A 27583-nucleotide genomic window follows, 5' to 3' on the forward strand; every position below is an offset into this window, starting at 1 on the left:
ATCAAATGGAGGATAAACCATGAACATAAATTACAGATCACCTGTAAAGCATTTTAATAAATTAATCTATCATAATTAAAACAACTGGAGACTGAAAACAAACTGATATATGGGTCTGATCACTTTTTTAATGAATTGACATCATTCCACACAGGATATGTGTGTGTCTGTGACGTCCTGTACGGACTGAAGGCTGCTGGAAACTGTCGGGAAACTGTCCGACTTCACCGCAGCTTTTTGTCACCGCCCCCCGCTGCGGCCGCCTGCTCGTCTACTTTTCAGGCGAGGCGCAGCTCATCTCAAACAAGCCTATTGTCTATGGTCTACGGATCAAGGCAAGCGCTTCTTCCTATGTGCTCAAAAATGTAGGTGCTGATTGGCTGAAGAGGACTCCTGTGTATCTGCGCTCGATTGCTCTTCCTTCATCCTTAAACTACCCAGATGTCTGTCACAGTAAATTGAAATTGAAGTTTGAGAACTGAATTTGAATTGTGAGAACTGAATGTGAAGATATATAGAAATAAATTCAATTTCTAATTATACTATTCAGATTCAGTTTTTCAATGCAATGATTCAAGTTCAGAAATTCTAATTCAAATATAAATGATTCAATTTCAAATTATGGGATTCAAATTCAGTTTCTCAATGCAATTATTCAAGTTTAGAAATTCAAATTCAAATATAAATGATTCAAATTCAGTTTCTAGAGGCACATATTTCAGCCCATAGCCCCCCTCGCGGTGCCTGACCAAGGCAGCCCCTTAAAGTACAGTATCTCACATAAGTGAGTACACCCCTCCCATTTTTGCAAATATTTCATTATATCTTTTCATGGGACAACACTATAGAAATGACACTTTAATATAACTTAAAGTAGTCACTGTACAGCTTGTATAGTAGTATAGATTTACCTTCCTCTGAAAATCACTCAAAACACATCCATCAACATCCAAAGAGCTGGCAACATGAGTGAGCCCACCCAACAGTGAACATGTCCAAATTGTGCCTAAAGTGTCAATATTTTGTGTGCCAACCATCTAGCACTGCCTAAACCCTTTTGGGCATGGAATTCACCAGAGCTCACAGGTTGCTTCAGGAATCCTCTTCCACTCCTCCATGATGACATCATGGAGCAGATGGATGTGAAGACACCTTGCGCTCCTCCACCTTCAGCTTGAGGATGCGCCACAGGTGCACAGGTGAGTTTAGGTCTGGATACATACTTGGCCAGTCCATCACCTTCACCTTCAGCTTCTAATTAAATTAAAATAAAATTAAGAATGAGACAGACGAAAGGTCTTAGTGACCAAAATCTGATCAGTTCTCAAGTGACCAAGTAGACATCTGTGCCAAATTTGAAGAAATTCTCTTGAGTCGTTCATTATCATGTTCATTAGAATGAGACAGACCCAAGGTCACAGTGACTTTACATTTAACCACTAAAGTCTGATTGTTCATCCTAAGGTTTAAGTGGACGCTTGTGCCAAAATTGAATGAAATTCTTGAATTCTTGAATGAACGAAAAAAGCTTTGTTGAGATATCTTGTTGGTGAGAATGGGATGCATGGATGGACCATCTGAAAACATAATGCTTCCGGTCACAGCTATCACCCGCATAGAAGCATATAAAAATACTGAATAGTGAAAAAAGTTATCAACCTGCTGTCTATCTTAGTTATTATTTGAAGGTGAATGGTGTGTATATGATCCTACATCCTGCACTGTGTGTCTTATCTCCCATGGTCCCTCAGTGACAGGACATCTGACTGGCAGCTGTCAGGCTTCTCCTGAGCACTGAATATGTGCTCCTGAGTGTTAGGCACATGTTCAACCATGTGGAGTGTCCTCTTGGTGTCTAAAATGTGAGTAAATGTGATATGCAAGACACAAATCCTGAACTTACAGGTCAAAGACCAGATAGTGGAATCCTTCCTCTGATATGCTGTCATGGAGCCGCACTGTTAGAAAGAGAAGAGGGAGGGGAGAAGACAGAGTTACTCAGTTATGTTGAATACTACTTCACAATACCAGGCACCCTGCCACATTGGCAGCAGTAGGTAACTGTGTGAAATATAAACACAGTGAACTGTTGTCATCACAGTGTTAAATGTGGATAAGAGTTTTAGACAGCACTGGTGAATGCACCTTTTCTCTCACACACATTATTTGGGTCCATTTTTGATGCAAAGCAGCTCTTACTATATAATGACGAAAACTGTGGGTGTGTGGGTGTGTCTGTGTGTCTGTTCCACGTTTTTCTCCTCACTGACTTGGTCAATCCATGTGAAATTTGGCACAGTGGTAGAGGGTAATGGAAACAATATTACATCAATTGGCCAAAGTTGCTATAGCAACTGACAGAAATTGCAAACTTTGAATGGGCATATCTCATCCCCTGTATACCGTATCGTATCGTATCGTATCGTATCGTATGAAACTTTGCACAGAGACGCCTCTCCTCATGAGGAACACATTTGCCTCAAGAACCCATAACTTCGGGTTATATAGATTTTCCGCCATTTTGAATTTTTGAAAAACATTTAAAATCGATGTCTTCCTACAAAGTTTGACCGATCTGCATGAAACTCAGTGAACATAATCTAGGGACCAATATCTAAAGTTCCCTCTTGGCAAAAGTTGGAAAACTTAGTAAAACTGAGCTTCTATAAGGCAATGAATATTGTGGAGGGCGTGGCTCATCACATAAAGGTGTATAACATCTCAAGGGTTTCACCGATCACCACGCAACTTTGTAGGCATATGACCACACATAATCTGAGGGGACCCCTCCATTATTGACCCGATCAAACAAAATGGGGGTGCTAGAGAGCTAATTTCCTACATAGGCCTAACTGCCACATGGATTTTTACTAAACTTGGTAGATATGTAGAACAAGGTGACTGGAAAATTTAACTCTAATTGGCAACTGGGTGGCACTATAACAACAGAAAAATGCTTAAAAAAGTACATAATTGCGGAAACTGTCAGTGTGTCATTCTGTCTGTCCCACGTTTTTCTACTCACTGACGTGGTCAATCTATGTTTCCCATGTGAACTACCAGTGCGCCCCACTTTTAAGTCAATACAACATATAAACACTAACTATCTGCCTTTCAACGTGCTACCTCAACTATTAATATACACTTTTAGCCCACTAACTATCCCACTATTGGCAATGGTACGACTGTACTTTGAATAAAGCAATCGTACTATCAAATTCACAAAAACTCTGTCTGAACACATTGCTCTTCTTAATGGGTTCAGTTGACTATTTAATCTGCAATTTCCTATGACCTGTATCCCAAACACACACCATGTGAAACTATACGTGGGCAACTGTGCACTCAGTGGGTATGGACTAGTTACAGTGAATAATCAAACATGTCACTGACGTGAAGTTCTTAAACACTAAGGTATCAAAATCTCACCTTTTCCATCTGCTTTAAAATGTCTCATCTGTATTCATGAATAGTGACATCCATTAGCAGTCTATCATTGCTGAATAAAGGGGACAAATTTCAAGTACTGCAAAATGTACAAGAGCCACACATTAAAGTTACAGCTCATCCAAAACTCAAAAACATATAATTTGCCTCCTGTGCTGCTCAAAGCACCAAAAATACATTTGAAAAACTCAACAGCAATGTCTCTTTACAGAAATGACAACCAGGTTACTCGAGATAACCCACAGACCTTGTTGTGAGCAGTCTCACGCAGGTACTATATTGTTTCTACTAGGGCTGCAACTAACGATTATTTTCATTGTTGACTATGAAAATAGTTACCGATTATTTTAACAGTTGATTAGTCATCGATTAGTTGACTAATCGTTGCAGCCCTAGTTTCTACCAACATACACCCGCCAACTGTATCACCACACAGAAGAAACTGTGCTCATCATAGCATGAGATGTACACATTTTTGGTGTCATCCTTGGCTGAACTGTAATGCTAGCTAGCTATGTAGTGGTGCTGGGTGAGCTAGCAGTAGATGAGTGCTTCCTCCTGCACAGTGATATGGTTGGTGGGTGTAGTATGGTAGAAAGACAATAGTTCCTACATGATTCTGCTCACACCAAGATCTGAGCACCACAAGTTAATCTTAATCTAGTTACATTATATTAGAGAGAATTCAATTTCAATTCAATTCAATTTTACTCAAGAAGCCCAATATCACAAATCACAATTTGGCTCAGAGGGCAGACATCTCTACAGCCAACATGTCCATCACTCAGCAGCTCACTTCAAAACAATCCAGACTGATAAACATAACTACAGATAAAAGAAACAACATAAGTACTTTAGATTAGGGGTGAACTTTCCATTTAAAAGGCATAATTCAACATTTGGAAAATGTCTAGATATCTAGATCAAAAACTAGAATAACATTACGTTATGATATCACAATGAACTTGACTTTTGACCTTTTGGATATAAAATGTAATCACTTCATTTTGTCCTTTTAACCATTTTGACAAAAATTGTAATGGTAAATGATAAATGGACCTGCATTTGTATAGCGCCTTTCTAGTCATCTAGTGACCACTCAAAGCACTTTTTACACTATGAGTTACATTCACCCATTGACACACACACATTCATACACTGGTGGCTGAGGCTACCATACAAGGTGCCACCTGCTACTTAGTTTTAACACACTCACACACCGATGGAACAGCCATCGGGAGAAATATGGGGTTCAGTATCTTGCTCAAGGATACTTCGACATGCAGCCTGGAGGAGCCTGGGATCGAACCGCTGATCTTTCAATTGGTGGACGACCAGCTCTACCTCTGAACCACAGCCACCCCCAATTGTCACAATTAGCTTATGAATTCTTGAGTTATGATCTTCGATCTTCGACCACCAAATTATAATCAGTACATTTGAGTCGAAGTGGACATTTGTACCAAATTTGACGAAATTTCCTCAAAGTGTTCTTGAGATACCACATTCACAAAATAAGATGAACAAGGTCACGGTGACCTTGACCTTTGACCACTAAATTCTAATCAGTTCATCCTTGACTCAAAGCGGATATTTGTGCCATATTTGAAGAAATGTCCTGAAGTTGTTCGTGAGATATCACATTTATGAGAAAAAGACAGATGCAAGGTCACAGTAACCTTGACCTTTGACAACCAAATTCTAATCAGTTCATTCTTGAGTCAAAGTGGCCAAAAGATAGTGTTCATGAGAATGAGACAGACAAGGTCACAGTGACCTTGATCTGCCTTCTTGTATTTTCCAAAGCATTCAGTTATTCCTCTAAGTGATTGTTTTTGTATGAAATATATTTTGACAACATGTAGAGGCTCAAACTGTACATTTTTGTGTGTTGAAAGATTGTCTGAAAGGATAAAAGTCATCCACCTCAAAATATCTCAGCACTTAAAGTTGCATTTAAACTTTCTGATTACCCACTTGAATATAAATAAATTACAGGTATTTTTAGGTTTTCTGTAGAACTCTGTCAGGCATTTGGCAGGATAAGCGCCTAGACGTTGGTACAGTAAGCCAATAGTCCAAATAATGATTGGTACTTGTCTTTAAAAATGGATGATAGTCAAACTGTACTCTCTGCATCCATATACATGTTCTCAGAGCCAGTTTAGATACTGATACAAAGATGAATTATTAACAATATTCACTTTTATTCTCTCTAAGAGGCTGCAGATCCAGCTGTGGATATAAATATACTGCATGGTGGTCCATGAGTGAACAGTCACACACGCCTCTGAAATATCAATGTAGGCTTAATGGTCATAGTAAAAGCTGACTACAGGTTACAGCCCACATTTGGAGCAGACAAATATTTGACTCAATGTATTAATCTGAATGAGTGAAATGAAAAAAAAAAAAAAGAAAAAAAATTCTGTACGGTTGAGTTCAGTTTGGTACGCATTTTTTCCATTTCTAGTGTAAAGTTGTGGATGGTACCAATGGGACCATTCCTTATTGTCCCCACTTTTGGGCACCCCTTTGTTAGGGTATCTAGCACACAAATCTGGTACTAAAAGGGGGAGCGAGAAACACTGCAGTCCGTTGACTGGTCAAGAGCAGATGGTCCCTCTTGCTCAGGGCTTAGTTGTGGCTAGTTTTGAAGCTTATGTAACCACTGTTCATACTGTGGCATGTCTTACACAGTTTCTGTATCCTGGGGGATACAGTCATTTGACAGGCTGTGGGGAAAGGGGCATTAAGTGAGTGCACTTTTTATCATGGGAAATACTAATGATGGGGATGGGTCAATTATCTAGGTCATGTGGCTTCATGCCATCATTCAAAAATATACTGATAATCTGTATCAAAATCCAAAGTGACAACCATGAGGTACAAGTTGTTGTTTTTTTGTAGTTATTTTGCTTTGGGGGGGCATTTGTTTTATGTTATATGTTCCTGTTCTTGTTGTTGTTCTTGTTGTGTTTTTACAACTTTGATAATCACGTGTTGAATGTCTGTATCCTGGAGCATACACTGCCCAGACAAGGGTAAAAAAACAGCAATAATATAGTTATGTTTAGAGGCCCATTTTCTACAAATAATCAATACAATAAAGGTGTGAAATATTGATTACTATTTTTTTTCTCATTGTATTGCCACCTGATAGTTAAGTTCAGAGAAGGGAACTAGTGAGGAAGACAAGCATTTATAACAGCAGCAATAAAATTTAAACTGTAGATCTTATGAGGAGGCACAGGAGGGAACATACCAAAGTGTATGATGGAAATGTTTCGGTGGAATACATAAGTACTGAAAATATCTCTGTACACGATGTAGTGGTTCAGCTGTACATACTGTTTTGTATGTATGTGTCTGCAATAATACCTGATGTGTTGTCTAGTGATGTTTGTCAGTAAATTTTATGAGGGACGGAACCACGGCGGAGTTCTGCCCCGATGCACGCGCACACACAGGTGAGCACACTCCCATCAGCGGAAAGAGAGCATGCGTCGAAAAATATGTTGTGTCAGCCACCTGAAAGGCAGACAAAAATATCTGCTTTTTTTAAATGAAGATGATGAAGAAGAAATGTTCAGATGTTTAGTCCAATGTACAGTTCAAAAAATTGTTCAGTTGTTGTATTGACTGCTGTCATTAAAAGAAATGCATGAACACTATGATTCCTTTGTTTGTGTCAGTGTTCGTCTGACTCCTAACACTGTATTAATTTTGACCAGATTATGTGAACTGCATATACTGTAATCCTCACTAGGAGAAAAAAAAAAAAAAAAAAACATTGCGGAGTGCTGTCCCAACACAAAACCCCTGTGCTTGCCTTATCCCATCAAAAGTGACTCTCCGTCTTGCCCATTCTGTTTTGGTCTGAAAATGTCAGTGCGCGACCTCATTCTGTGGACAATAAATGAGGTGCAGACTTTCATCAGTGTCGCCGAGGGAATACAGTGAGTGCTGGAAGGAGCACCGAGTGACAACAACCCCACCCACATTTAGGAGTACTGTTTGTAGTGGAAACTGTAAACCGTTCCAGGGTCTCGCTACAATGTCTGAAGGGTTACTTTTGGTTCCAAAGTAAGCAAGTAAGTAAAATCTATTTATATAGCCCTTTTCCCAGACATAGGCCACAAAGGTACTATTATAATTGTATAATTGTGACCTTGTATAATTGTGACCTTGTTATTAGTCAACATTGTAGAGTGCCTAAAATATTAAAATAACTTTATACATAACAGAATGCATTAAATTCAATTCAATTTAATTGTAATTTTATTTATAAAGCCCAATATCACAAATCACAATGTGCCTCACAGGGCTTCACAGCATATGACATCCCTCTGACCTTGGGCCCTCACAGTGGAAAAGGAAAAACTACCCCCAAAAAAACCCTTTTAACTGGGAAAAAAATGGTAGAAACCTCAGGAAAAGCAACTGAGGAGGTATTCCTCTTCCAGGACAGACAGACTTGCAAAAGATGTTGTGTGTGCTTGATGTGTATTTAATGTCAATACCTACACAGTTTGAAATGTAGCACAGTATGGTACGGTGGTCAGTGTGTTTGACGAATATCATTTGTGTTTTATCAATTCAATCAATCAATTTTATTTATAAAGCCCAATATCACAAATCACAATTTGCCTCACAGGGCTTTACAGCATACGACATCCCTCTGTCCTTAAGACCCTCACAGCGGATAAGGAAAAACTCCCCCAAAAAAACCCTTTAACGGGGGAAAAAAAAAATGAAAAAAAAATTACAATGTCTTATAGCTCCACATCCAGTGAACTCGCCATAAGAAGCATAAGCTAACGCAAGGCAACTTTGTCTCAAGCCATGTTTATCACATGCAAATTCACTAACATGCATTGGGTACATTTGAATTTGGTGGCAGATATGGCATAACCCTCCACTAATGCTCAGGTCCTGTGAATGAGCGTGAATGTCAGGGAGCATGGCTGTCTTTCATTTTGTTGAACCAGAAGAACTCTGTCAATGATGACGTTTCCCTGAGCCAATTAGCTACACTGCCTAATGAACAAGAAATCACATGATGCGGAACTAAGACTATCATGATGCCTCTGATCAGGACCAGAATACTGCAGCATTAGCTCAGAGGTCACAAAGGCTTTGTTGTAGCTAGTTTGCCTGTTAAATTTCAGCTCATTATGACAGAGGCAGCTTTGAGTGGTAGCTAGCACACGGCACATTCTTATATACATTTATAACCAATTTATTAGTGACTAAAACCTATAAGCAAAATATAGCAGCAAGTGAGCACTACATGGAAATGAAAACCTTTGAATATGAACATCATTGACCAGTCTAGGGGTTGGGTTTCCATAAACGGGTTCAGTTCTGGTGGAAATGTACAGTAATACCACGTATAACCATGTAGTATGTTTTCTATTCTTGTTTCATATTAAGCTGTTAGTGATTCAGCTTATCGATCACTGCATGACACTGTTAAAATTAGGGATGCACCGAATATATTTGGCCGAATATTGCAAAAAAAACCACACATTCGGTGTTTGGTGGAATAAGTGAAAAGCAAGGCTGAATAATAGCTGCATGTTTTGAAAACGCAATCAAACAACGTGCAGTGACGGACGGAGTAAAATGTCGGCAGTGTGGCGATATTTTACTCCGTCCGTCACCGCACTCGCATTTGCGACCAAAAATAGTTTTGTGCAAGCAAAATAAATCATTCAGCACGCTGCGTGAGTACAGATTCCGTATTCCTGTCATATACAGCAGCCATAGTGCTTCGCGGTGCAAGATAAGGCTTACTGGCGACAGAGAAGTCCGGCCCCAATAATGTCCTCTTCTTGATGTCATGACTGCCGAGAAATACCTGGACAGCCGAGCCGTGGCAGCACACAGGTATGTGACGTGTCAGAGGAGAAACGAGCCATTCACATTTCTCTCTTTGTGGCAGGTAACGGTCCGCAAACCTTACCGCACTTTAGGGGCTGTTCTTTACTTACGAAGGGACTGTTCTTTACTTACGAAGGGACTGTTCTTTACTTGTCAGGGGAGGAGGGTGGCTGGTTGATTTTTATTTTATTTATTCATTTTATTTCGATCCCCCCCCATGTTAATCACTTCTTGATGCTGTTTTTGAAGTATGAATAAATCAATAAGTAATTTATTAATGCCTCATTTTCACTGTGATATCGTGATACTACTCAGAACCGTGATACTTTCACTGGTATCGTACCGTGGGTCCCAATTTTTGTACCATGACAATACTAATCTGGAGGGGGGGCTATCTGCAAAAACTAATGAAAAACTAAACAACGGTATTCGGTACTCGGTCAAGCGTTTAATTTTTTTCGGCTTTGGCCATAAATTTTCATTTCAGTGCATCCCTAGTTAAAATGTCACTCTAGCCCTTTTTAGATAGGTATTGTGCAAATTTGCAGGGAAGCCCAGTCAGCCTTTTTTCAGCATTGGCAGTATAAATACAAAATGGGGGGCGTGAGCGAGTAACAAAATGTGTAGCCTCTTACACAGACGCCGATGACGTCAGCACTGCATTGTCTGTCTTCAAAATACACTTCCGTTTTCACAAAAAATGTAGATTGCACACAGTCTTTTTCAAAATAAACACACTACATCAGTACGACACCACGAATTAACATTTTTTTCCTTCAACAACAAATGCATGTGGTTACATTTAGCACACATGTGGCTGGGTTTAGGCAACAAACACACGTGGTTGGGTTTAGGAAAAAAGAACTCGGTTTGGCTTTACAATCATACGGTAAGCAAAGACTGGCCTCCCAGGTGAAAGTCGGTACTTCCTCTCTAGTCGATGGTTGTTGGACCCATCTACCACCTCTACCACCCGCCCTTCTTGGACTTTCTCCCTCTGAAATTACATTGTTGTCCAGCCATACTGTGCCCTGCTGCTGCCAGGCACCGTTACAGAATAACAGCGACCAGCTGCATAACATGCTGATGTAAAAGGTTGGCTGGAAGTCACTGCCAAAGCACCAGTATTTGACAACTTAAGAGTGAGACCAGGTTGGTTTGGCTGTACTAACAGACCCTGTGAGGAGTCAGTGTTCAGTTTTTCTGGTGCATTCATTTTGTTGTAATGGTTTTAAGCCTGCTTTTGCAAGCAAAACTTAACACACACATTATTACAGTTAACCATAGAATGTAAATGCACCGTTCTAACCAAGCTAGTAGGGTTAGCTTGAGGCTTCAATAAAGGAGTCCTCAAACCAATGGGTGACTTCACAGTGGATATGTCCATTTTTCTTTTTCTACATTTTGTGATGGTGACCTGGGCTTAACCATCGGACATGACAAACATGAAAATGATATCAGCTTTAGCAAGTTAATGTATTATGGATGTAGCATCAAGCGCTGTCTGCCAACCAGTGTCTGTGTCTGAACCAAGGTTTGTTGGGGAAGGAAACAACACTTTATAATTACACTGAACAATCAAATTTTAACTGTTTGTGTTTGCAGCTCAACCAGACTGAGTGGTGTGTCATCTCAACTAAAACAATCACACCAGAATCTCCCAGTAACACTTTTCTGCAAATCATATGAGTTATTTGAGTTTATCAAATATATAATTTTGAATCAGGATCTCCCGTATTTGGAGTAGGTACCTTGTGAAAAACAAGATGAACAAGTAAGTAGTAGTAAGAACAAATAAGTAGGCTACACCTGTTATTTTCAGTGTGTCAGATTAATTTAATCAGCATGTCAAATCTGCTACACATCTCATTTGAAGGTTTCAGCTGCAGATTGCCAACATTAATTTGACTGGCACTCATCTCTGAGCTGTAGTCACTCATCTCTGAGCTGTATTTCTACCTGTGGTTACGAAGACATGCTGACTGCTAAACCTAAATGGATTTGATAAGGGATTTGAAAGGATTTAGATTTGATGCCTGGATTTGATACTGGTTTAATCTTTAATAAAATGCTTTTGAAACACAGCCCTAGACAAGTCAGGTTAGTAAACATGATCAATTACCACAAGTCAGAGTCACCACAATGTAACTTTAACAGGCACAACAGAAAGCTCGACCACCATTGATTTTGGCTCTATGTTTAACTTTAACACACACAATGCCTGATTTGTGTTTGGCTTCTTATCATGTCAGCATGGAATACATCATCTGCATTTTCCTTGAATAAAAAAAGACTCCATTGGTAATTCAACCGACAGTGAGAGACTGCTTTTCATGTGAATGTGTGAGACTATGTGAATGTGAAGTAGGGTGCTTCTGAGGAAAGCTCATTCCAATTTCAGTGCTCAAGAAAAGTTAGAGACGAACAGACCTGAGCATGACAAGATGAATAAAAAGATTAAAAAAGATTCCCTGACATCTCTGTTAGCTCATCTGCTGACTGACATCTGAGAGATCTACCACCACAAGGACCTTAGAGAAATGAGGGCTTTCCCAGCGCTGGATGCTGTGTGAATAGAATAGTAATGAGACCAGTGCTACCAGCTACCAGACAACCGCTATCTGATGAGAGACAGGTCGGTCTCAAAAGGAGCGGGAGTGTGTGCTCATGTCTCAGCTGGTGAGTAATAAGAATCTCCAGTGATGGATTCAATGCTGGAATCAATCAGTATTCACTCTGAGATCCTCTTATAACATACACTGTTAACACACAAATCCTAAACAATGTCGTTTGTATTATTGTTCTATTACATCAAGTTTTAAAGGAAATCGATTTTTTTTTCTTTTGGGCCATTGATTATATTGGTGATAAGAACATTGTAATATTCACAATGTTTGCTAAACCCCTCCCCCTGTATAGACCACTTTGGAGTCGACGTCACGCTTACGTCACCACAGTTACCTGGTGGCAGTAAAACACCGGAAATACCTTGTACATCAACGGAGGAAAACAGAGAGCTCACGGGGAAAATAAAGATAAAAGAAGAGGAAATGTTTTGTTGTGCTGTTGGGTGTCAGAAAAGAAATGGTAAAAACTGCAAACTTAATTTTTACCGTATTCCGTTGTTGAAGACGCCCTTTGAGGCGAATAGGAGACGTTTATGGTTACAAGCTATTAAACGAACAGACTGGAATGATGAAACCATCCGTAATTCTCGACTCTGCAGTGCCGATTTCATATCAGGTAAGATTTTCTCAACTGTTTATCACACACAAAGATGGAGTTAATAACAATAAATTAGTAACAGCAGCACTCACAAAACAGGCATCCCCAGTAGGCTATACCATTGGCTAAAGTTAGCAACATTAGCAGCATTAGCATGTAAACAAACTAAATTGCTCATAGACAGTTTAATTAATCCATCGGGGGGAAATTTCAATGTCACAGCAGCAATTTAAAATACACAAAATAGGAGCTGCTGCAACAGGCTGCCGTTCACACAGCGTCAGGAAGGTAGGCAGGTTATGATTGTTCTGTTTTCTGTTAACACAATGCCGCATTTTATTGATGTTTTGGGGGTCATTTTGATTTCCTTTGAGGCCGTTGTGTGCACGTCCCCGGTTCCGAGGTCGTATGTTGCCCATGTCTGAGGTCTGACTAGCGAGGTTACATTAAACAACACTTACCCAGCCATACAACTGCTGTCAGTATATAGTTGGTCGACTTGTTCAGAATCGCCCACGTCTTGCACATCACTGTTTTGTGTTTTGTGTGTTCAATATCCTGGACATGACCGTAAAGTACAAAATTATGATAAGCATCAAGGGATTAATATGCCTTGAGTTATTCATGTGTATAAATGCTGGGTTTCTCCACAAGATATAAAAAAATGTCCGGCCACTGTAGCTTCGGCCATTTCGTTGGGACCCAACAGAAAGTACAGGTCAGGAAACCTCACTCCGTTGCTAATTGTTAGCTTATTACAGTAAGCTAACCTGTCTTCCGTTGACAAACCCTTAAAATAATCCGAGGAGGCGTATGCATCTTCCATATTCCTTATGATTCTTGATTTTTGCGCTCCTGCCTGTACTGTTGACAGTGGAACTGTCACAGTTTCTGCCACCAGTGAGGCCCCGCCCACCTCACTGTTTACCAACACCGAAATGGTCTATAACTGGAGTTTAAACAATGGTGTGTTTTCTTTAGCCTCTAGAAGAGCATACTATCACAATAACTGGGTGTTCATTAGATATGTATTGCAATTTTCAGGTACTGGGATTCTACAAATATTGAAATTCAACATTACGATTAATTTTTGTCTACTTTTTTAACACTAGACCAGTGGTTCCCTGGTGGGTCACAGTCCCAAAGTGGGTCATGGATCCATTCTGAATAAACTGCACTGTAAAAAACAAAACAAAAAAACACACCTTATTTTGAAGTACAATGAATTTCCAGCACAGAGCTTTCATTTTAAAGTGCCATTCCCCACTGTAGGGTGAGTGACTAATGGACAGCTACTTAACAGAGACAAACAGCAGGACAAACAGGTGTGTACGGTGGCCAAGATAGGTCACAACTAGTGATGTCATGAGAACCGATACTCGCAATACCTTCCAAATCCATGATGAAAAAAACCCGGCAATACTCATTTTTTTAAAAGCTGGAAGAACCGATATCAGCGTAAGAATCGGTGCTACGACTCTTCCAGAACTGATGGTGGCAGTATACGCCATATAGCATTACAGTCCATGCCTACATTCAGAGCGAGGGGTTGACGAGGAAGAGGAGAGAGCGGCTGCCTGCTAAAGCCCACATTCAGAACCAGTCACAGACGTACTTTAGGCAAGAAAATAGATCTGCTAGCAATATATGCAGTTTTAAATACCACTTTGTCTGTTTATTAATTGCTTTTAACTCCTTCCAAATTGCTTCTGAATTGTCCGTGCGGAGCTTTGTCCGGACTCCGGACATCTCCCTCTCTCCCCTAGCCCCTCCCCTGGGAGAGAGTCCGGTGGTCTCCTATGAGCCCAGCCTTCAAAACATACAACATGTTAAATGTCATTCAGTTCATCAAAAATATTCCAATTAAAATCAGTAGCATAATAAGCAGATATGTTCCATGTTATTTTGTTTCATTTCAACAACACAGAGAACAGCTTGAACAAGCTGCGTGTGAGCTAACGATCAGGGATTTCACCCTCAGCAGTACGTGACTGCGCATGCGTGCCTACTTCCGAAACACAGCAGTTAGGGTGCGTTTGAACATAAATCTGTTGATAGAGATGTTATTTTATATGCAAATATTTTAATAAAGTATTTCTTGTGTAAGTACATGGGATCTTAGGATTTTTTTAAAATCGTGGTATCAACTTTGGTATCGAGAATCGTGTAATTTTACTGGTATCGGCACCAACTACTGAATTTTTGGTATCGTGACATCCCTAGTCACAAAACGTGCAAATTCCACAACATCCGCAATTCCACAGAACACACGCACATTAAGAAAACACCCCCAAATTCAGAAAACACATCGATTTAGCAGCACATACGCTGCAAATCCTCACAACACAAGCAAATGAAAAAACGCTGCAAATCCTCACAAGCAAATGAGATAACGCGATGCAAATGCTCACAACACAGGCAAGAAGCTGAACACTCCGCAAAAACGAAAACACATGCCAAATTGAAGATGACAACAGAAAAGCTTCCGGGGGACTGTTATCAGTGACGAACTTACTGGTTGTTGATTTTTCCAGACTTTCCTCAAGTGCAGTCCGAGCATCTAAGTTGTTTTTGTATTCATCCGAATACCGAATCTCGCATCCATGTTTTTCTTCATGCGTCTTTTCCTCGCGTCTTAGCGCTGCCCTCGTAGGACGTGGGGGTGAGATGCGAGGATGAGACGCGAAGACAGAAGAAACAAGGAGCTGATTATGGCTGGATCTGTTGTCAGGAGGCTTTATTAACAGCTATAGAAAGTTTTAATGGAGTTTGTGTCTGCACACACAATGTTATATATACATATATAATGATAAAGATGCAGATACAGTTATCAGTAGCAGAGCAGCAGTGTTTTCTCTCTAAAGAGCACCTGCACATGAACAACAACCTCTGTACTATATTCATAATATATATTGTGTCCTGCTCAGAGTCACACATTGGGTCTCATTCATGAAAAGTTAGTAAATCTGTGTGTAAATTTGCAAATAAAAGCCTACGCTACTAAAAACCTACTCCGGATTCAGGAACGCCGCGGGAAACTCCGATTTGATCGTAAACACGTGTGTATGATCATGAATGCCAATCCATCGTAAAGTGACAGTACGCTCCCGGTAATCAGCAATTAGCATAAATCCCCGTCCATGAATAGCCAATGACCACCATATAAGGAGGTGTAGGTGCATCCTGTCGACCTGTCAGTCATGGCGCAAAGAAAGAAAGACAGAGAAAGAAAAAAGAATTTTTCCTAAGCGGAGATCGAAATAATTTTGGGTGAAGTGGACTTAAGAAAAAACATTTTATTTTCTTCAGTTAGTAGTGATGGTGTGACAGGGACAGGCAAAGCAAGGCCTGGAGGGAGGTAACAGATGCTGTTAATGTTGTCTCCGTAGTATAAAGAACCATGTCAGAGGTGAAGCGTAAATGGTTTGATATGAAACTGGAAGCAAAGAAACGCATAAGCACACACACAAAAAATACAGCGGTCACCAAACAAACAGAAGATTCATTTGTGGGGTTTTGAATGAAGTGGGAACGGGAAACCAGAGATGTTTTGTGCATAATGAATAAACTCTAAAGCAGTGATGGCTGTCAGAATGTAGAGCCAGTGCTCGACAGTGCGAGTGTTTCACTTGCATTTGCGACTAAAAATAGGTGTGTGCGAACTTTAAAAAATATTTAGGGGCACATGTGCCCATAAAAAAAAATAAATAAATAAATAAATAAATAAATCAGCCGAAGCATTTTTGTCAATAAAAAATATGATAATCTAACTGCAAATCTTGGAGGAACTCCAGCCGCCTTCCCTCTTCCTTCTTCCCCATGTGACACGGTTATGGGCGGTTTTCCAAGCCACTGTCAGCACAATGAATATAAGTCCTACTGTCGGCTGGGTGGGAATAAGTCAAAGTGTGGCGGAGAAGAGGGACCGGGAAAAGCGGCGGACCTCCGGGGAAGCCTGCTCCGTTCTCCCCGCAGTTAGGGACTGTTCGCCACGGTACTGCTGCTGGGCAGGGTGGAAATAAGTCCTGCAGAGTTTCAGAGGACCTGGAGAATGTTTTAGGATAGTAATAACATTATATAAGATAATCATATTGCAAAGATAATATATATAACATTAAAGACAAAATTAAATTGCAATACTTTTTCAAAACTTGATGATTTTACCTTTCTGTACATTTTGTATACAAATTCATTAAATAATTTTCCTTGTAAATGTCTATTTGCATCACGTTTATTACGGAAAACACATTATTTGATCAATAAATTTATCGCATTACTTTTTCAACTTAGGAGCACATGTGCTCTTTGGGAAAAAAAGTTAGGGTCAAGCCCTGAGAACTATTTAACATTTATTTTAACAAATGATACGGATAACATATAACCTACAGCAGTTTTGTAAGCATCGTCTTCAAATTTTTTGAATCTTAATAGCCTAAAACTCTGTTTTATACAACGTAAATTAAACAAATCAGATTTATTCATTCAAATGATCAAAAAGCCAGAAAAAAAAAAAAAACATATTGTCTCAAATAATTCTTTTAGCTGGCGTGTGCTCCTTCGTAGCTCCACCACCTGCTGCTCCTGCTGCCCCTGCTGAACCCAGGCACCCAGGCCGAAGAGGCTGTGTTCCGGCTGTCCTTACGGATATTTTTATTATCATCGTTCAACATGTAGAAAGAACGTGTAATCTATTGAGTCGATATACATAGATAATTCACAATCATGAACCTAATCTGGATCTTAAACCTGCTAAATGCCAACTAATTTAACTAAATGTGTTATATTTTTAATATTTTTGTCATGTTTACATTATGTGTTTCAAAGGCATCTGTGTATTGTGTACATAAGAGAGTGCAATACAAATTAAAATTGTAATTTCCAATAGTGAAAAGCAATATTTATGTGCTTTACTAAATTTACACAAGCACTACGAGTGGTAAGGAGCAGGATTAGATTTTGTTAGTAGCTACGAAAAGATCGGACCTACTAAAATACTGATGAATGCAGACATGCACTTAAATTTCCGTCTGCGAACAGTTTACACACGAATTCCTTCTGCTCACGTTTCATGAATGAGACCTAATGTGTTTATATGATTTATTCATTATGTGCATCTGTATTTATTGATATTCTGATTGTGAGTTCATTATTCAATAACCCAGAATATGATCACGATGCCTTTGAACACTGGAAACAATTTATTAGGCCAAATGTTTCAGGGAAAATTAAAATTCTGTAACTAATCAACCCAATGATAAGGAATGATCAGCCTCAGTATGACTGAATGGAAATGACAGTCAATAACTGGGTTTCCATGCAAATGTATCGCAAATTTTAAGCGAATTTTGTGAAAATGCGCAAAAGAAAATGCAAATTTATACACGTTTCCATTGTTTTGCAAGTATTGGGAGTCAACAGGTCAAGCAGAAGGTGGCGCTTCTCGTGAAAAATAAAAATACAAAAGAACACCCGTAGAAAAAGAGGGCACCGTGAGATGACGCCATTGAGAGCATCTCATGTCCACAACTGATGTAAACAATTACCGGCACATCCATGACTACGATGAGATGGAGAGATTCCTTGAGAACTTCTTGGCTATTGCGAGAGCTCTCATCACACTCATATCAGCGTTGTCAGTGTAGCCTACATAATGCTGTGATGTCTGTGTTGGTACACCAAGCAGCGCACATGATGCAGCGGTATTCAACACATCCAGTCTATTCAGGTAGCCTAAGTTGTGAAATAGCCTAAACTCACCTGACACTGGAGTAATTACTGCTCTCTAAGTTCACACAGGTGTGTGTGTGAAGTAGAAGTAGGATTCAGTAGCCTATGTCATTGTTTATTCGCTAAATCTGTTTCCATTGCCAAAAGTCGCATTTTTGTTTTTGTGATATTTCGGCCTTTTTTTGAATTTCTGGCGTTTCCATTCAAGTTTTTTTTCGCAATTGTTGAAAATGCGAATAAAAATAGGTGGATGGAAATCCGACAAGTGATGTAAAAAGTGTTTCTTGCTGACAGACAGACTCTCGGTCCAGCCATGCCAACCAGACATGTCAATGAGTCCATCTGACACTAGGTCAATAGATGAGCACCCCAAATATCCCACCTATTTTCCATTCGTCTGTCACCCTCTACCCCATCCCCTCATTGCTTATTTTCACCAAAAGAAAACAAAAGGGACTAAACAACAAGTAAGTGCTAGTTTTCACTACGTGGCAAAGGCAGTGCTGAGGTGGTAATTACAGTCTGTTGGCCTTCGTAGCTCCCAGAGAAGGAGGGGAGGGGGAGAAGGGTGTGTGTATGTGTGTGTGTCTGTGTGTCTGTGTGTTTGTTGGGGAGGGGAGGAGGTAATCATGTGGATGAACTCTATTACTAGAAAGAGCCATTGCACAAGGCAGAGCATAGAGTAATTTTACTACTGAAGAATATGGCTTTAAGCAGAACTTATTTGTTTGGACATACACTTGAGAATCTCTATGCTTTCTAACTTCTTTTTTTGTATTAATCCGGTTGTAGGGGCATAAATCTGTTCATGCTTTGTGGAGATTCCCCTCCCATTTGGAAACAAAATCTGAGGTTAGGAATGTATGTCTAAAACATCAGTGGTTAGGGTTAAAGTTGGGGTGTGCCTCTTGGAAATGAAATTAGGTTTCCCCTTTTATTTCCCCCTGTTAAAGGTTTTCATCATTTGAACTGAGGATCTACAGCTGCAGGACGCCTTGTCAACCCCGCTTGCTGGGTGCTCCAATGTCTTCATTTCAGTGAGTTTGGAAGGCTTGCCACTCCCTCACTAAGAACAGGGCCCTGCTTCTGCTCTACAGAGTCACAACTGTTTGCTGTGCTGGCTCAACAACTAACAGTGAAACTAACCACCATTTGACATCAGGAGAGCAGAAACTCTAAATCAAATCAAATCAACTTTATTTATATGGCACTTTTCATACAACAGTAACACAAAGTGCCTCACAGAGGTTAAAAACAACAAAGATCCAATACAGAAAACAAAAAGAAAAGAGAAAACCCAACCCTCCCACCCAACATAGAGATACGTAAATATACATATACACGCACACACACACACACACACGCACACACACACACTAGCTATCACTAAAGAGACATGGCCGAGCACCCAGACCCGAGGCAAGGAAAAAGCCACCTCTGGGGGCCGTCCACACCGAGAGGGCCCACGGTCCACGGCCACAGTGGACCGTGTGTATAACATACAGAGAAATACATTAAGAAATAATTATTCAGACACTGTACCTCCCGTCAGCAGAGTCTGGGTCAGTCTGGGGTGATAAAGCAGTCTTGGAGCTCGTTACTCTGTGGATTTACTAAGTCAGATGTTTAACGCGGGGTAACAGGCAACTGAAAGCTTGTGAACGCTAAAGATGCTTGCTCTTACCGTGAGGCGATTTACAGGTGGATTTAACACACGTATTTCTACAGCAGCTAAGAGCTGTCTGGCTGTCAGTGTCGGTCTCTGATTCTTCTCAGTATGTTGTAATAGCGTTATGGGTGGTTTCTGTATATCTTTGCGGGGTTGTTGGCATACTACTATTGGATGAATGGATATGGGCGTGAACGGCTGGATTTGTGAATGAAAATGACGTCAAGAGTCAAGACAACCGGGTCGCTACAATGTAAAACCAGAGTTACAGCCCCACTGTTGTATGCTTCCATGCACAGTTTACATCCATGTCTGTGACAATATGGATGCATAACAAATCTTTCCCCAGACAGCACAGAAGATCTATACAATCAACACAGTTTCCAGATGGACACCTAAAATTAGCGTCACCAATTAAGTATCTGACCAAATATTTCCACTTCTGTTCCTAAGATATCACACTGAATAATTGCCTGAAAACTGTTTTATGCAGAACATTATGATGTCACAGTAAAGGTGACCTTTGACCTCTTGTCATCACTTCAATATTTTATCCTATTAGACATTTATGTGAAGTTTTGTCAAAATTAGCATATGAATTCTTGAGTTGTGGCCAAAAACATATTTTGTGAGGTTACACTGACCTTGACCTTTGACCTTCCACCACACAATTCTAATCAGTGTATTTTTCAGTCCAAGTGGACATTTGGGTCAAATTTAAAGAAATTCAAGGTCACAGTGACCTTGACCTCTGGCACAAACATCCCCATAGAAGTTCACCAACTTCTAAGTAGTTTAACCTTCAGTCTGAGGGGATGTTTGTGCCAGATTTGAAGAAATACCCTCAAGGTATTCTTGAGATATCACATTCACAAGAATGAGACATATGAGGTCACTTGGCCTCTGACCTATGACCACCAAAATCTAATCAGTTCACCGCTGAGTCCAAGTGAATGTTTGTGCCTAATTTTAAGAAATTCCTTCAAGATATTCTTGAGATATTGCATGAGCTGCTTTCAAAGGTGTTAAAAAATGTGATATATATCTGATCATTGGCCATGTGACTCCTGTGAAAACGCTCATACCAGAATTCATATGTTTTTCCCATAATCCATAATTTTCTTTTCATCATACTAAACAGACGCAAGTAACCTACCATACAGGGTCAGAGCAGTCCCTTCAAACTACAGGAGGCTACTGTAGCCCAACTGCCAGACCCTTTCTGACAGGAACAGCTGGACTACATGCCTTGACAGCATCTTCGTGAGATGCCAACAAAGAGTTTGGAATGTAGCCCTGGACATCCTAAGGTCTGGATGAACTGTACTTGAGTGAAACCTTCCACATTGCGGCCCCACCACTCCTGACTCCTCCCGAACCCGCACCTCTATTTCCACAGAACTACCAGCAAGAGCTGCTATTAGAGCTAGTGGACCAAAAACCCATTTGTACAACTGTCTGTTATCCCAAAAACAAATGCCCATTGCTCCCAAGGGCCATTTCTCCAAAAATACACTGTGCACTCTCCTGAACAGCCGCACACACTTGTTAAAATACTCTGAGACAGGATTTTATATCGCTATAGCTGCACAAGTTCTCATGGAAGCAACTGCTGTATTTTTCGTCACAGCAATCTCCACACTAGAAATATGGGAATCACATTACCAAAGTGACCAACCAGAAATGTGGGCTTGCATGTATTTGATTGGCCAAAATAGTAACATGCTAGATGACGGCACATTCCAGGCTTCACAATCCTACTGTATAACGAGGCTGGCTTCATTCGTGATTTTGGGATATAAAAGTGAGTTGGTATGACATTGCAGTGTGTGTGTGTGTGTGTGTGTGTGTGTGTGTGTGTGTATGTGTGTACACACATGTTAACAGAATGTGTTATGGTTGATGATCAATGGGCCATTATGTAAAAGAAGAAATGGATTGAGGAAAACCCCCACTGACTTGCTTGGGAATATGGTATGTTGTTGAAAGCACCTTGAGGAATATGTGAATCCAGTGCACACCATATTTAATGGTTGTTCTATACACATGAAACCATCTTCAGGGCTGATCTTTGTATGTGCTGAAATACACAAATGAATATTAAACAGAACTCTCCTTGTGACATCATGAGATGCAGGACAGAAAGAGATACAGTCATGTAATGGGAGTAGTTACCAATGTTGGGATGCTTGAGCAGGCGGCAGATCCTGGCCTCTCGCTCCAACTTCTGGTGATCTGTGGAGACAAAAAGACCACATGTCTTTCACATGATCCATCCCAAATTCTTCAGAATTCTTTAAAGAGACCACACATAGCAAACAGCATCCACAACTGCCTCCACTGTATACCTGGGAACAAATGTGCAGTTAAACTAACAGTCATAAATCATTACTGTAGCAAAGAGACAAATTCAAGGAAAACTCCAGCATGTCTTCAGCATCACTGCTAATACAGCATGTGCTAGCAAGTCAAACCTGTATGGCAAGGCTGCAATATAAGCCAATTCCCTGTCTTTTAAAGCTTGTATGCTTTCTGATATAGAGCCACATACTTGTCATAGAGCAGCAGTTCATTTTCCATGTTAAAAGTGTTCAGAGCAGCAAGTCAGGAATTTATCTACAATGTAGCATCTATATAAATCAGGGGTGCAAACTCATCAGGGGTGAGAGGTGACAAAGATGCAAATCCTCTAGGGGAGCCTGGGGGCCTGCCCCCCAGGGAAGAAATTTTTTAATGTCAGCTTTTAAATGTGGATTTCCAGTCAACTTCAGCATAAAGATATGGGGAAAAACTCACCCTAGAATTAACGTAATCTTACTGCTACAAAAGTAATGTAAGGGTGACATCAGTTCAGGGCAGAACCAGGTCTAACACTGCATTCAAGTACATCATACTACATTGTAGCTGTAAAAATGTGTGTGGTTTTTACTCTTTACAGCTATTGCAACTGATGTTTGGTGAGTTACAGATAGGGCTCAGATATACAGTTTATACACTAATTTCACAGCCTCTACAACCAAGAGAAAAACTGTTACAAGGTCACTTCAATTCAGCTTCTTTCATATTCAGTTGCTTTGACATTTGCTCCTTCCTTAGGCAACATAATTAGGCCAATTTAATAAGCGTTCTGTGTAACCACATCACAAGTAACACAGGACCATTTACCTAATTTTCTACATTTTTTTCATTTATATTTGGGATGCACTGACTGTGAAATTCTGGGCTGATAGCAATACAGATTTTTTGTTGTTTGTTTATTTGTGTCATGTTCCACTGTTTGTTAAGTATTTTATTTTCTCCCTCATGTTTCATGTCTTGTCTTCCTGTTTTATTTTGTGATCACTCACCGCTGTCTCTGTTCCAGGTTCCTGTCTGCCCTGGCCCCTCCCCGTCTATGTGCACCTGATCCCTGATTGTGTCTCCCGCACCTGTGTCTAATCACTCCCCATCAGCCCTGCATATATTCCCCCTTGTGTCTTGTCTCGTTGCCAGTTCGTCGATGCTCACTGCTCACGTTCCAGCGTTTTTCCTCAGTCACAGTCATAGTCATAGTGTGTTTTATCCTTGCCTGTTTATGACCTTGCCTTTTTGCCTCACGTCTTGGATACCTCTGCCTGGTTTGTACTGCTTCCTTGTGCACATACCTCTGCCTGGAATAAACCTTGTTTTACTGTTTGTAACCGGTCTGAGTCATGCATTTGAGCCCTGCCTTTTCTGTGCCAAAGTCCATGACAGTTTGTTTTTTATTCCCCCTTTTGTGCCAGGGAAACATAGAAATCTTCATTATAAAAAAAATATCTTTACTGTTTTAAAGTCATTCAGCCCTGTTTAAAGTTACAATTTGACCTTTACTGATACTGATGTTTATTTGTTGTTTTGGAAATTTATTTCCCCTTTTGTGGCAGGGAAACAAAGAAATGTTCACTATAAAAAAAAATTACTGAACTGTTTTAAAGTCATTCAGTCCTTTATTACACTACCTTTGAATGAGCACAAATTCATTCATGCACATCCATGAAACAACCTTTATGATACCCTTTCACATGAAAAAATGAATATTAATAACTGCGTAAAAAGCCTATGTTTGCACAATGTACAACAAAATTCAGTGCATCTCCTCTATATCAACTCTATAAATATTAACGCAGAAGTAACAGTAATAAATGGTCATAAATTAAGTCAGTAAATTGCACTTAAAATTGCCCAAAATTATAAACACAGTCCTATTGTTTAACAGAGTTCAGTTCCTCGATTGCACACGAGTAGAAGCGATTAGGAGTCTGGAAGTGCAGGTCTTAATAGACCTGTAACACCTTCCAGAGGGCAACGGGGTGAAAACATGGTGCCGTGGGTGAGATGAATATTTGGTAATGGTAGTGGCCCGGCATAGGCACCGGGCTTCGTTTATGTCTTGAAGAGAGGGTAGATGTGTGCCGGTGATGTTCTGTGCTGATTTTGGAAGAAGTGCCTTCTTGACAGCCAGGTTCCTCTTGTTCTCTCCTAAGAGCAATGCTCAATTCTGTCATTTTGGAGGTGTAAAGTACCAGGTTATTGACGGAGCACCATTCAGTCAGCTTGCGGACCTTGTCCCTGTAGGCAGACTTGTCGCTGTTGCATACAAGTCCCACCACAGTAGTGTGGTCAGCAAATTTGATGAATGAATGTGTTAGTGCTGTGGGTTGGTGTCCAGTAATGAGTGGAAAAGGTGTAATCAAAAAAAAAAATTAAAAAAAAATAGGCATCTAATTGTCACTGTTTTTTAGTCATTTTTCTGCTCACATACCAGAGGCTGGAACCATCAAATATATGACTAAATACTAAATATGACTAAAACCATTTTTCGATTACCAAAATAATAACAGATGAATGTTCTGTTGAACTCATCGATTGATAGACTCATTGTTGCAGCTCTAGAAGAAGCCACTGTCCGTATCTGTGTTGTGAGAGCAGCTCCTGAATGCAGGAGTGAAAATATCTCTCATCTACTCAACTACTTGCTATTCATATATTAATTTATGTCATCATATTGTTCAAAGTTAAAGGTTCTGTATTTGACTCACTGAGGAAAGGCCTCGTCATTCCCAACTGAGAGGACGTGAAGTATGTTAACATCCATTTATGGGAATTTGCTCTTTATAGAAGTGCACTCACATACTAAATGGTTTTCATCACGTTTCTTCTTCTGCCATAACAGAATTACTGTTTTCCTGTTACAGAAAACAGCTTGCTTCCTGTCCATCCAGCTATGGTTGTTAATAAGGCATATTATGTAACATTGACCATGCATGCATTTCTCTGAGACTGTAGCTCAGAGCTACAGTAGGTAGTTCTCAAGATGGGACCTCTCAGTAACACCTCAAATCATTCCCATTCCGAATCAGTTGTGTGTGTACTAAATTAGCAAGGAACTCACATGTCCCTGCATGTTTGAAACTAAATCTCAAGTGGTTTTCAATGGGACTTTGATGTTACTTTAGTATTAAAGCTTTTCACTGCATTATCACATTTGATATAACCCTTGAAAATATTAAGGTCACAGTGCCACCTCTCAGTGAAAAGCTTTTTAGACGTAATTATTAACAAAATAATGCAGCAGATGTATTTTTCAAACATCACTTAGACTCTATAATAACACCAAAAAGATGGAGTACAAACTTGTCAGCAGCTCAGACATTTAAGAAGCATCACTGCGGTCATCTCCAATTCAGCTGATTAGCTATTCATATGAAGAGTCTTTGAGGATGCTGAATTAATGGGGACTAAGTAACCCAAAAGGCTGTTGAATATTTAATAAACAGCTCATGTTTGTATAGAACTGTATTACTCAGCATTGTAAATCATAAGTGGACTTGACACAGCCATATTTAAGACGTTTTTCCTATGTAGACTTAGGTAAGGTGTAAGGTGGAGCTCAGGTGTGCACTACATGCACTACAATACGGTGGACAATACTGCCTTCAAATGATATATTGATACTGCACGGGATTTGTGTTATAATGATGCTCATGAAGATCGGATAAAACACAAAATGCATGTTACAGTCATTAGACCTACTCATAACCAGGCCATTTAAATATCTCTTAAGTCTCTCCCTTGTTAATGGAACTAACATGGAGGGGTGTAAATACTAGAGGTACGAATATGATATTATCACAATACTTAAAGCTATAGTGCGTAACTTCTACAGGTCCGTAAATGTCCGTTTCAATCAAGCCACTACTAGAGGAGATGACACAATGCTGATTAAGCCGATCGGCTCCTCTAACATCTCGCGGTATTTCTCAATATATATCATTTTTAGTATGCATGTCGACCGGCGACATTCCCACGCTGGCACACAGGAAATGCTTCCTCACAACAAGAAGGGAGGGGGAGGAAGAGCGGAGAGCGTCATAGCAAGAGATAGAGCACAGGTAGAAAGAGAAAGCAACATGGGGGAGAAGCAGCCGAGACACGGTTCAGAAGTGGATCCTACCACAAAGGCAAGTGTTACTTTGTGTACGATGTGTGGCGACTGCCAAGTGTTACTCTGTGTACAAGGTGTGTGGCGAGTGTTACTCTGCATACATGGAAGTGCCGCCAGCTTATTAGTTGTAATAACGCATTATCCGCTGGGAGGCGACAGGAGACGACAATGATAGGATATTATTGTGATTTCAAATATGGTGCACTATGCTAAGTATTGTGAATAAATATATTGCAGTACATTGCAATTTATTACCTTGTTAAACAATAAATATCTTGTCTTTGGACTGAATTCAACTGCGTATAGGTTCAAAGGGAATTGCAAATCATTGCATTCTCTTTTTATTTACATTTTCCATGGTGTCCCAACTTTTTTGGAATCAGGGTTGTACAGTATGTCATAGACCGGGTCAGTTCATTAAAGTCTGTAGTGCTGCAATGTATCTACCAGAGGGAGCTGTGCAAATGGTGGGTGCAAACAGAAAGAAAGAGAAAGAGAAGGGAGGGAAGGAAGGGGGGGAAAGAATGTGTGTTTAAATGGGGTTGGAGAGTTGGAACAGAGGCTACTTCAATAATTAAACTTCCCTTCACTGCTTTTATTTTCTTCTGTTTGAAACTGTGTCTGTTAAAACAGGTGTAGCACCTGTTGCAGAGTTCTCCACTGTAAAATATAGCGTAGACTATTTCTAAACTACAATAAGATTATCATAGTCAGTAAACTGTAATTATAACTGGAATTACATGTTCATATTAGTGCATAATCTGCACCAAGTACAAAATGGTCAAATGACTTGGTAATTCCTAAACTGGATTCTAGCAACAGACCAATCAAAATGCTGCTATGTGAATGCCATATTTGGTTCTCCAATAAGCCAACAAGCGTAATCCCAAGCACCAATGGGACAAGCTTCTGCTCCCTTGTAATCCCACCTTGGTTCCAACCAGATGTGATCACCCCATCTCCAATAAAGCCTCAGTTTACAAGTCTCTAATCCTACTCAGACCAATGGGATGTGCTTTTACAGGGGCTGTAATCCTCATGGTCACTGGGTGAACGTTGACTTCTCTCCCTTCTCCACAGCATCCTCTCCATCCCCTGCAGGGCACGCTGCTAATCTCTGACATAACAGGATTTACAGCATGAGTGGTGCTCGCTCACCATCT

At 40.1% G+C, this 27583-nt stretch overlaps 1 protein-coding gene across 12 annotated transcripts in view; it reads right to left on the bottom strand.

Moving 5' to 3' along the window:
• The window catches only part of camk2d1 (calcium/calmodulin-dependent protein kinase (CaM kinase) II delta 1), a 216301-nt gene that overhangs the window by 93958 nt on the left and 94760 nt on the right, over positions 1 to 27583 (bottom strand). For all 12 annotated transcript variants that reach the window (XM_049568860.1, XM_049568856.1, XM_049568862.1 and 9 more), the window contains exons 3-4: positions 22130 to 22189; positions 1904 to 1958 (exon numbers count right to left, since the gene is read on the bottom strand). In XM_049568860.1, the coding sequence (XP_049424817.1) occupies positions 1904 to 1958; positions 22130 to 22189 (115 nt within the window). The remainder of the gene's footprint in view (positions 1 to 1903; positions 1959 to 22129; positions 22190 to 27583) is intronic.

The sequence above is a fragment of the Epinephelus fuscoguttatus genome, linkage group LG23, assembly GCF_011397635.1.
Source record: "Epinephelus fuscoguttatus linkage group LG23, E.fuscoguttatus.final_Chr_v1".
Taxonomy (NCBI): domain Eukaryota; kingdom Metazoa; phylum Chordata; class Actinopteri; order Perciformes; family Serranidae; genus Epinephelus; species Epinephelus fuscoguttatus.